The 12,396-nt window shown below is 39.1% G+C and overlaps 1 protein-coding gene across 7 annotated transcripts in view; it reads left to right on the top strand.

Moving 5' to 3' along the window:
- Positions 1-12,396, top strand: part of LOC122546872 (C-terminal-binding protein 2) — a 293,229-nt gene that overhangs the window by 155,239 nt on the left and 125,594 nt on the right. Inside the window, exons 1-2 of one of the 7 annotated variants that reach the window (XM_087998939.1) lie at positions 3,395-3,652; positions 3,856-5,606. The exons of 5 other annotated variants lie outside the window; for them this stretch is intronic. In XM_087998939.1, coding sequence (XP_087855065.1) covers positions 4,070-5,606 — 1,537 coding nt within the window. In that variant the 5' untranslated portion in view covers positions 3,395-3,652; positions 3,856-4,069. Of the gene's footprint in view, positions 1-3,394; positions 3,653-3,841; positions 5,607-12,396 lie in introns of those variants that run through there. One more of the 7 variants, XM_087998937.1, reaches the window with a different exon arrangement.

Raw genomic sequence — 12,396 nt, 5'->3', positions numbered from 1 at the left:
GTGTGTCTATTGCTGACCTCTCTGTGGATGAAGAATGCAGGTGGCTGTTCCGATGGAATGTACCCTAAAAGACTATTGGAAATTCAAGCCTCTGCGTGCCATTACTTCAGGTCTTATGTTCTGCATACTGTATTATGTATGTATTATGTTCTGCATACTGATGTGCTGATTGCCTCTGTGTGTTCATTTAAAGTGTGGCTGAGGTATTTTGCAGCCCATCTGTGCACCAATATGGGAAATCCTTTAATTGACTGTACTCCTACAATAGAGCATATAACATCTGTGGTCTATTTTTTATTGCTATACAAATGTCTACAAATGTTCACTACCTATGTGCAATAGTCAAACCATGGAATGGTTTTATTTGTATTCTTTAATTATAGCACTTTGCCCTGTGATCACAAATTGTTTTTGTTGTTTGGTAGTTTCAGTGAGTTGAAGTCCCAGGAGCCTATAATGTGTACTTATGACAAACTGTTAAATACAGTCAATTAATTAGAACAGTAAAAATTCCCAGCACATATTTGAGATCTATCTTGGCATGGTCTGATGCAGTAAAAAAAAGTGAATGCCTTTGTTGGAGGTTTATAAACTAAAATTAAGAAGTATTGACAAATTGAAAATAAATCACACTAGTCCACTACCCGAGCAACTAGATTATTTTTAACCATAAGGGCTTAGATTTAGGAGCATCAGGCAGGTTGAGGATCTGTTTCTACTTTGTTGCTATGCAGTTGAACGTTTTTTTTTCAATCGGCTGCTCAGTTGTCATTCTCATTCAATATGTATGTTTACTTCATTCATAAATTACTGCAGTGCACCTCACGAGTTCTCCTTTCAACTGCAAAGATGTGCGAATGAACAGTGGCCTCTTCTACACCTCTGAACATTAAACTTGTTCCATGTGAAATGGCCAGTTCATGGACCTGGGTGAGAACAGTTATCTGTTCTTTAGGTGGTTACCAGATTTCAGTGTTCACCATCTTTTGGAACTCTAGCTAATTACAATAGAGCCTCTTAACTCCTGGTTATTCTACAAATTTCTGTTACTATTATCTTTTAAAGTAATAATACTTGGTCTGTACCAGTTATGCCTTGTGTTAAGTCCTGCAGGAAACATACACATTTTCTTCCATTCTAGTCATTGATTCATTTGGACTTGCTACTATTTGGGCATGCAGCTGTCAAATTCTAGGCCATTGTACATAAGCAGAGTTTAATCTCAACAACAGAGAATCATAGAAAGTTTCGTCAGTGGCAATACTCCAGGCGAGAAAAAACTAGACAGTCACCTACTCTAGATCAAACATCAACAGTACTGACAGTTCCATTAGTTCCCGGCTGTTGAGCTGGCAGTCTGGCTGAAATGGAAAGAGACATTTTAATTCAACAACACTGTAAGTATATTATTCAAAGTAACAATTAATAGTAATTTAAACCTTGCACAATCGTTCACATTTTGTTTCTCCTTGACCATATATGACATTTCCCAGTATCAAAAGGATTATCATTTATTTCCTGTGGCATTTGGAGCAGTCCTGTTTCTTAGTTAATTAATTATTAATTTCTTAATTCTGAAATTAACGGCACTTCTGTTTTTCTGCAAATATTGATCTTGATATTTACCCACTGGTCAGCCTAAGTAAAAGCCCTGAACATAAACACTACATTGATTAAACACTTTGGCACCTTAATTTATTTTTAACTGCATTATTGCTTCATCTTCATGAATGGTTAGTTACTGGTTTAATTTGCACTATCATGGCTTAGTACCTTAAAGCTATGTTATTTGTTTCCAAAGCAGTCTGTTTTACGTTGTTTCAGATAATGCTTAAAGTATGCTATTTGTGATACTGCACTGTGTTAGAATATCTTTTGCAAGCAGTGGAAGATTTACAAGTAAATGTATTAGCTTAATATCTTAGTGATATTCACTGTGACAGATATTTTTCTAATGAGTAAAGAATACTTAATAATATTGAGTAGGTATCAGCAGAAAATCAGGAAAGCAGCCTTACCCAGTGAAGTTAATAGCTTTAGGTGTTTTACTTTAACATAAATTGACAGGCACGAAGCACGAGGGTCAGTGCCGATATTGTCAAATGATCATTTGATTTAACTTTTATGGGGTTTCTCTTAATTGAGTTTTGCAAGTACAAAGAAACCTTTTGTTAAGAAGTTCTCTTGCGTAGATCATATGTCTGATGATAACCATCCTGTACATTGAGATGGAACTTGGCAGGTGTTCTCATGCACATAACACTGTTGGCACGTGTCAAGTATTTCAGGATCAGAGTATATTGTTTGTTGTTAAGACTGTAAAGTCTCTGCAGTTTATGATGGACTGTGTTGAAGAGTTCTTAATATCTACTATAAATATATTTAATCAACCTGGTTTGGTTCTGATGCACTTCTGGCCGAGAGGTAGGGGCACTATAGTGGCTCCACGAGAGTCCTCTTAGTATCTTCTGTACACTTAGCATTGCCTTAAACCTAAATAGCCTAGGAGCTATTGAGCAAAGAATGCAGACTATCCTCAGTGATAGGGGTATGGTACGAAGCAGGGTTTCTCTAGGGCCAGGTTTGATCTGAGTTGTCATGTCATCTAACAATGAGAGACTGGATTGGAAATACTCATTAATGGACCTTGATTGAAAAAATAATAACATCAACATATTTTCTGAACCGTTATAAGCAAGATATAAAATTGATTGCCTTTTAAAGAAAATCAAAACTGTCAAGTTAATAAATGATCATTTGCAGTTACTTTCTGGTTTAAATATTATTGTTTTGTGATTGGCTGTGTAAACCTAGCTAGTCAGTGGACTGTTCATCATGACCAGTTTGTGCACTTGAGAGTTAAATTCTGTGCCTTTGTTTCCTTCCTGGAGTGGTTTGACCTCTGCTGTGCTCTTAATGCTGCAAATTCCAGATTATGTTCTGGCAATTTTCCCTTGTGAGATGATGAGAGGATTTTCATCTTATAGTAATGATGTGGCACTGAAACTTCACTCAGCGTGATTTAGGTTGCTAGATTTGACTTTGCGTATAAAATAAATACCATGATTGCGTAACTAAACCAATAGAGCACAGAAACATTTCTGTGGTCAAGATTGAAAGAAATCCTTTCAGTTCAAATTCTTTGCTTATTTAGTTCAAAATTTCTATTTTGTCAACATTCCCACTTGCATGCAATTTGTTTCCAGCTGTATTCACTGGATTAGTATCTTGTCAAGCTGGATTTGAATTGTGCTGACAGTGAAGGATTTCCAGTTTTTTTTCCCTCTCTCTGTATTGTTACCCTTCCTCCCTTTTGCCAGAAAACACACCGGCTCTCCACATTTAGATGCATTTCTGAAATATTGCAAAAATTCATTTAAATAATTTTGCCGCAAATTGTGGTGGTCCCATTAAAAAGGAGCGATGCAGAGCTTTGGAATGAGCTCGATTGATGTCACAAAGAGCAAAGGCTTTACTGGTTTAATTTAGTGCTTAATCCGTGCATCCTGCCATACCAATTGCCCACAAAAGCAGTGTCCCAAGCAAGAAAGGATAAATGTATGGATTAAAGGAAGCTACCGTTTCCATCTGCAAGCAGGCACACAAAGAAGACCTTTCATTCGGGCGCTGTGAAATGAGAATTGATAACAAGGTGCGTTGTGTTTTGTTTCTACTGATGTTTCTGTGGATTAATAATTCAAGCAGTACTTTGTAATAGAAAACCTCCAGTTGCTTAGTTCTGCAGTCCCAGCGGGGCTCAGGTGAATCCAGTCTGCTTTGTTTCATGTTTTTGTAATCAGAGGTCCCGCCTCTTTAACTAAGCTGAAGTCATTTTATTCCAATGCCTGTCCCTAGCAAGCATACAACTGTTGGCCGCTCTCAGAGCTGGGACGCTAGTGGATGTTGTGAAGACAACTGGGAATACAACAGTGCGTGTGACTATGCAAGGAATCCTAGGAGAACAAATTCCTTAAACTACCATGGTGAAATTGTTTCTGATGACCCACATAGCATCAGAGTGCATGGCAACAACTTGACAGGGGGAAATGAACATAACTCTGAATGTTACATGTATTCAGACTTGGGGTTTGACCAGGTTTACCCCAATCGGTATGACCGCAGACCTGTGAGGAAAAGCTCTGTGCCTGATTTCTCTTATTCTTATGAAAAGCAGTCCGTTATGTCTGGACGCAGTTCAGTGCCTCCTCAGGATTACTATCCAGATCCTGCTTTGGGCGTTAGGCCATCTGAAGAGGCACGTTTTTATCGGGATCATATGCTTAACAGATCACCACAGAATTATGGGATGTCAGGAGGAAGGATGTCATGGGACCACTCACAAGGGAGGTCTCCCCGTCCTGAGATAAATCGTATGTACCATGATCCTTCTGGTAAGCTGATTCTCGATGGACAGAAAACACGTAGCCGTGATCCTTCTCCTGCCAGATATGGTGCTGAAACACCTCTCCCTCGTTACGGAACAGAGCCACCATCTCTCGCGAATAAGCAGATGTACAGTGATTCCACAGGTGCCCGACAGATCACTCCAACATGTTTAGTTGTTGATCCTGCCACTGGATCTCGATGTGAGAACACTTTGGATAGAATGATGTCTCCTGGTGTATTAAATCACACTCCTAGACAAGGAATGGCAGCAAGAATGATGTCTGATTACAGCTTGCAGAGAGATGGTTTGGTGTCAAAGCCAGTTTATGATGGCTATGACAACACCATAATAACTCGTGGTCACCTCCCTGGACAGGACAACAAGGCTGAATTTCTGGCACTGTTGCGCTCAGAGGGGCTTTCGGAAAGTACAGTTGCTGCCTTGCTGCAACAAGGTTTTGATTCAACAAGCTGCCTAGCTATGTTAGAAGAAAATGACATTAAGTCAGTGGCTCCAAATCTGGGTCAGGCACGATTGCTGTTACGGATTGTCCAGAATTGCAAAGCAGACATGCAGTTACGACAAGAGCTGCAAAATACCAATGCTCGTGTAAGAACACGTTCAAACAGCTTCAGCCACAGAAGTGAGCTAATGCGTAATGACTACGGAGTCCAACCAGGAATGGCCCCTACAATGGATAGTTCTGCTGTTCAGCAGCTCCCAATAGCATTGCAGCCAATGTCACCCAGGCTTGGTGAATTGAACCGCCGACCATCTAGTGCCCCATCTCAACATCTCCTGGAAACTGCAAACTATTGTTCGTCTGGGCTTGGAAGATTAGGGAATCATTTTCCAAGCTTCTCAGGCTATAGCAATCCTGTTGGGCTGCAAAATCTGCGATCGGGGCCTGTCTATAGTGCTCAGTCTGGAATAGCAATGAATACTGGACAGGTTACTCCAAATCCAGGTCCCAAAACTGCCTATTCTACTACTTACACTGTACCCATTGAACTAATGACAAGGGAGCGCAACCAAGCTCATTCTCCAGCACACAGCCCTCACAGTAGTCCTCAGATTCTCCGAAAGCCAGGAACACAGATGGAATCTACACTGGTACCTACAAGCTCAGCTTACAGATTGCCGAATACTGCAAACCAGAAAGTGACAAGACGTACAGGACCACCAATCATTGTGTCCACAATGGCTTCACCTGAACCAAGTAATTCATTTTTTTAATATATTTTGACTCTGTGATATGTATGCTTGAGGGTCCTACAATATCTGCAATAATTTTCTTATCCATTGTAAACAAAATCTAAGTATGTTTGCACTTTTAATAGACTTATGTTATTTTTGTCTTGATACAAAGTTTTCAGAAAAGTATTAATGTATTGGAAATACCTTTGTGGGCTAATATCCAAACTCTTGATCATTTGTATTATTTTCTCTGCTGCTTACTTGACCACAAATATTATGCAAATCATGGTACCCTTCAGTTGGTTACCTTATTATTAATACAGTTTGCATTCTGGTAACTAGACAGCAATCTTGTACCAGTTTCTCGTCACAATATTATTATACTGTACAGTTGAGTCTCTGGACGAATCATCAGTTATCATAAATACAAGGGGGGGGGGCGGGGATTCCTGTATAATGTAGATTAATATGTATATGACAACCCTAACCTACCTAAAGACTGAACTCTACATTTGGCACCTGTCACTGTTTGTAATGGGGTGGTGGTGGAATACCATTGTATCACTAGCATTCCCATATTCTATTTACATTGAGGTTTCCAAGTTTTAGTTAGAGAACCTTACACAGCAGGACAGTGGAATGTCAAAAAAAAATTAAAAGAAGGACAAGAAGCCAGCTGTACAATGTACTTAAAACAAAATCACGATTTGTAAAAATCTTTCATTTGAGAGAATTGAAAGTTATGTTTTAAGTGATAGATTTGAGTAAAATGCAATAAAAAGGATATATTGTGGAAAATAATGAAAGGGGCATCTGGCGGAACAGTAACGTGTCTCTCTCAACTCCTTTGTGTATTGGTTAGTGTAATCACATTAAATTCCTGCTTGACCTTTTCTTAATCCAGGGTTGTTAATGTGGTAAAACATCACAGGCAGGAATTTAACTTCAAAGTGTTGTCTAGAGAATTTAAAATACTTGATGGAGAAAACTAATCTGTCTAATCATGGCTATTCCAGTATTTTGTGTGCAGTCATTTGGAAGCATCTTCAACAGATGTTGTAAGACACCAAATTTATATTGTGTCAGGGTGAAATGTTATATGAGTAAAAATGCATAGATCACTTAAGGGTGGTGATTGTCAATGAGCTAATTGAATTGTTAGACTCCTGGTATAATGCAGAAAGAGCCCATTTTATGCATTTTGTTGTCAAAAAATTACTGACGAACAGCAAGTCAATCACCTCTGAAAGAGCTGCCATTTTGAAGATAGCAGAGAACTAGCTGCTGTTGATGATATACTGAAGAGGTGATTGCTTGTCATCTCTCTGGAGTTGCAGCATCCTCCCAATGGCCTCCTCCATTCAGCACTCAGAGAATTGGACATTTTAATCTGGAAATTATAGCAAACATAGTTGTGACCACTTTATGACTACTGCATAGAGTAGATACTGGTAATACATTGGACACATCTTCTTTATATTTTATACCATATTGTAGATTTCTGAGCTTCATATTACTTTTATTATTCCAGTTAGTTCTGTATGAGTGTTTCTGAAAAGAATCTTTAACATAGTTGAGTTTATTTCCAGTCACATCCTTATGGTAATTACAAGGCTATGAACTATACAGTTTTTATAAAATGGCTTCCTGTTCAGTAAGTGTAGACCACATCTCCATACTTATGAAGTGACAGAATTGCAACATATAATCCTTTGATTTGAACTGACAGTTGGTCATGATACTGACAGTTGCCCCAAACTCAGAATTTTTTTCATTGGCACCATTACAGAAGTTATTGTAATGGAAATATTTTACTCAGAAACCAGATCTGATTTCAGAGATGTAATTAAAGAATATTTAACTATCTTTTCCTTATTTTAATAAACCCAGTTTCAACTGTATTGAACTTTATTAGAAATCAGTGACAGTGATTAACAGTAGCCTCATATAGCTGCAGAGCTTTCATCAAAACTCTATCCCATAGCGTAAAGTATACCTAAGAATTGAAGACTCAGTCGAATGGCAGTCAGGAAATATATCTGCTGAATGCAAGGTCTCCAGTCTCCTTCGATGGGATTGAGGAATATAAAGGATTATGATATATATTGGAACTAATAGAACTGTTGACCTTTGAGGGTGTCAAAGTACAGTATTATAATGCAGAGGTCCAGCCCAGTACACATGGAGAGAGATATTATATTGATGCAGGGAAAGTATTATATAAAGATAAAATTCTTTCTGATATCCTAGGTTCATTAGCCAATATTTTGCACTACATATAGCATTAGAACTGAAATGTTTACAACTATCAGTTTGCAGAGCTAAAACATGATGCTGGTTCTGTTTTAAAGTTGGGAATGTGTATGTAAGTGTCAGAAACATTCTTCAAGCAAAATTGCATCCAGTTTAAAAAATGGCTAACACTTGCCAGGAAAAATTCAGTAAATACATCCATGTTAATCTATCTCAGGGCTGAAACATAGTAATAAACCAATTGGACTATTCCCATCATATTAATTCCTTGCAATAAATTATTGTCAGTGTGTTCTGGTAATAAGAGAATTATTATTTTGAAACTTATTTTATCATTTTATAATGAAGTTCGAAATATGCATCATTTTAAATTCAAAGTCATAATTTTGAATGAGATGTAGAAAGTTTGTCTAAATTTTTCCTTGAGTTATTAATGATACCGTTTTGTCATTTAGCATTGAGAAGGGGCAACACGGTGGCTCAGTGGTTAGCACTGCTGCCTCATAGCACAAGGACCTCGAGTTCCATTCCAACTTCGGGCGAATGTCTGTGCGGCGTTTGCACATTCTCCCTGTGTCTGCGTGTGTTCCCCGTGGGTGCTCTGGTTTCCCCCCACAGTCCAAGGAAGTGCAGGTTAGGTGAAGTGGCCAGACTAAATTGTTCATTGTGTCTAGAGATGCGTAGGCTAGATGATTTAACCATGGGAAATGCAGGATTACAGAGATAGGGTAGGGGAGTGGGTCTGGGTGGGATGCTGTTCGGAGGTTCAATGTGGACCTGATGGCCTGAATGGCTTGTTTCCGCGCTGTAGGGATTCTATGATTCTATTTTCTGAAGAAGTAAGGAAAATTCCAAATTCAGTTTTGTGTAAGTTTCATTGGTGAGTTATGTTAATGATGAGATATGGGGCAGTATGGGTGAATAGAGTACATGGAAGCAGTGCAAAAAGAGAGAGGGAGCAAGCGAGCTAAAAGAAATAGGCAAAGAGATCGTTGATATTAAGCCAGAAGAAAGAAATGCTAGGTGAGGTGCTAATGAGATGTATAAATGGCAGGACCTCGGACATGTGGGGAAGGCTAATGAGCATAAGGAGGGTGTTCACCTTCTGAAATTGTTAAATTCAGTGTTGAATCCCGAAGCCTGTAAGGTACCCAGGTGGAATATGAGTCTAACTGGAGCACTGCAGCTAGCCTGAGACAGAGATGTTGGCATGGGAACATGGTGCTTTGTTGAAGTGGCAGTGAACTGGACGTTCAGGCTCATTTTATGGACAGAGTGTAGGTGTTCAGCAAAGCAGTTTCTAGTCTGCACTTCATCTCCCCAGCGTAGAGAAGACCACATTGTGAACTGCAAATACATTAGTTTGAGTGACGTGCAGTTGAATCACTGCTTCATCTGGAAGGTGTGTTTTTGGAGCCATGGATAGTGAGGAGGGAGGAGTTAAATGGTCAGGTGTAACACCTTCGGTGATTGCGGGCAAGGCTCAAGTGGTGGGATGGAGAGGGGTAGGGAGTGGAGGAGTAGAAGATGCAGGATGTCCCAGAGAGAATGCCGACAAGGGAAGGGAAAGTCTGTCCAGTGGTGCCAACCTGCTGGCGGTGGTGGAAATGGCAGATTTTGATTGTTGGTACAGTCAGAAATGAAGACCAGGCATACCTTATTTTTGTGGGAGGCAAGAGGAAGAGGTGGAAATTGGGTCAGACATGACTGAGAGCCCCCTCAATTACAGTGACATCGAACCTCTGTTGAGAGAAAAGATGAACATATTTGAGGCCCCCCTGTGGAAGGTAGCCCTGGGATGAGCGTGTAGACAGTAACTTGTACGCATTGATCCTACTCTTGCTGACCCAAATTTCGGGCTGGGTATTTTAGCTGGGCCATTTTGTGAGGAACTGAGTGTCATGGCACTTCAGGGTCATGAATTTTGGGAAAACACTGTTTTAGGGTCAGAAGCCTTTCGCCAGGTGAGATTAAAAGTTCTTTCCAACTTTAGTTGTAATAAGTAGATGCTGTAGGGTAAGTTCAGATTGTTTCTAATGCAGTGATAGTTTGTAGGTCACTGTCCTTAAAATGCAAGTGATCTTTAAATTGACCTCCATTGTCTTAAGTGCAGAACTTTGTCTAATAGATGAAGTTCTCTTCTGTATTCAATAGGATTGAGAATAAGCATTTAATATATTTTATGGATAGCTGCTTTCATCTTATCACAAGCTTAAAATCTGAAGATCTGTTGAGCCTTTGGAACAGTCTTCTAGAATCCCACTTTAGCAGAACCCATGGACTTTGAAATGCTCATAAAACTGTTAAAATAAATACCTTTTCAAACATGTCTTGAAGAAAAGAGTTACACCTATTAAATGCTCATAAATCTGTCACAACAAACAAAGAAAATTCAAAAAGGCCTTTCAGAGATGCATATCTTTCATACCAGCTTGTAAAAGTGCCAGTTACACAAACACCCTTCATAGCTGTGTGAACAGTCTCTCTCTAGAGCTGATACATTACTGCTTGAACTTCACCCAAACATTCATAGTAGGATTCCTTCTCAAAGCCATGTACCCTGTATACATTGGCTCTAGAACTGAATACTTTGAACCTTTGAAGCAGACTAGATAGAAGGCCACAATACCCAGTGGTAGAGTAATTCACTACTTCAGAAAATGCACATGTGGCACAAGCAGGTAGGAGTTTGGGTACATGGCTGGGGAGCAGCATTACTCATGACTCCAGCCTCCAGGGTGAAAATCCGTGTCATAATCTCTGGATTGTGGATCTGAGCCCTGTAACTGTCACGTGATTTTGAGTCTTCCGTTTTCAATGAGTTACGTAGCCTCCTATACCATCACTGTGTAGGTTTCTTGATGTTCTTGGATCCAAAGACGAAAATAAGCCCAAATGAAAAAGATATAGAAGAAGGGCTATGGAATTGACTGTGGAAGCTGAGTAGGAATAATTTATCTCTGAAATATAGGAGGTTACCCATCAGTTTCTAAAGAGCAGCTTTGGCAGAACACTCATGTTTATAAATAGTTTGTCCATTTGTTGTTTTATGTTTATAAGTGAACTTTTCAACCCATCTTCCAGTTGGTAGGAAGAATCCTTTTGAGGGTTACTTCCTTTTTCAATCTGTAGATCCACTCAGTAATTATCTCAGTCTAGGTCAAAAAGTCAAGTTGTGTTTAAAAGCTAACATGCATTACATAATATGTGAAGACCGTTGCATTTCTGAACATTCATTATTACTGATAACTGGTTCTCTTTATTCATAAAAAATTAACTGTGTCGGTGATACCATTAGTGTCGATCTTTGAACAGTATGTGAACAACTTTCAACGGTCTCTTGCCATTGATGGCCAGATGACCTATTTAATCAAATAATGACCGAAAGGATGAGTGGAGATGTTAAGTAGTCTGCTGGCAGGTAACAACAACAGCCCAACAGCCTTGACAAGAGGACTGGCCCACATTAAGGGCGGTGTCTCACTAACATGAGGGCAGTGGCCTGCAGATAGAAATATTGTGCTCTGAAGCTAGTGTCTGGAGGGCTGCCTGTGACAGCTAAGTTACCAAATTGATTTTTAAGTGCCAGTTTACTCTCTGCTAGAATGTTTATATTGAAGTTAACACTAATACTTATTTCAAAAGGAAACTCTCTCTTTTCTCGCCTTAAAATCCTCGTTGTTAGTTATTTAGAATGTGACTCTTCCTTTAGATTGCCATGGATATCCTTGGCTTTAGCTTTTAACTAATTACTCGTGCTCAATTTAATAACAATGGTGTCTCTTTGCTGTCAGAGGTCATTGTTGTGGGTGTGGTAGTTCATTTAATTTTACAGTGAATTCTCACTGTAGCTCCTGAGCTGCTTTCTCTAATATTTGATTCCACTGAGTTCCAATGTTTCTGGTACTTTGCAACATTTGAATGATTAGTCCTTGGGTTCTTAATTAATTTATAAATCAGTGGTTCCTCATGACCACGAGCACACAAACCCTTTGTGTGTGCTAGGAAATTGTCTTCTGTACATTCTACCATTGATTGAGAAAATCCACTTATCTGAAGGGCAGAGCTTTAAAGAGTTGAAACGTTTTAGAGAAATTATCTGAAACTTTTTTGTTATTGATGTAGGAGCCCATGCTATAATGAGCTATAAAGAGTTTCCTAGGAAGGTCAAGCCTTTGTTTGAAGGATGTTTTCTCTGAGCTTCCTGCTGAATCATAGAAGTGAGTAGTATTGAGCTCATAGTTCTGGTTATGAGAGAGACTTCAGACTGTAATGAAGATTTTGCTTGTATTTTTAATCTTATTTCCAGATTGTTTCAAGTTTCCACTTTTGCCTTCTCTTCATACCATCCCCTGTTGATCTGTTCATTTATGGTTTGATAGTATTGATCCTTTCCTATCACTTGGCACCAAATTTTAGTATCTGCGCACATTCTCTTGTACTCTTCTTATCACAGCAGTTAGAAGGAAGAAATTCCCAGTCTCAAACAACCTAATCAGGAACTCCAGAAAAATACAATAATTATTACTGCCATCAAGAACTTAGGAAGGAATATAGGT

This window comes from Chiloscyllium plagiosum, unplaced genomic scaffold (genome assembly GCF_037043375.1).
Source record: "Chiloscyllium plagiosum isolate Xiang-an unplaced genomic scaffold, Cpla_swu_hap1 HiC_scaffold_22, whole genome shotgun sequence".
Classification (NCBI taxonomy): domain Eukaryota; kingdom Metazoa; phylum Chordata; class Chondrichthyes; order Orectolobiformes; family Hemiscylliidae; genus Chiloscyllium; species Chiloscyllium plagiosum.
This window is presented reverse-complemented; position numbering and strand designations above follow the sequence as displayed.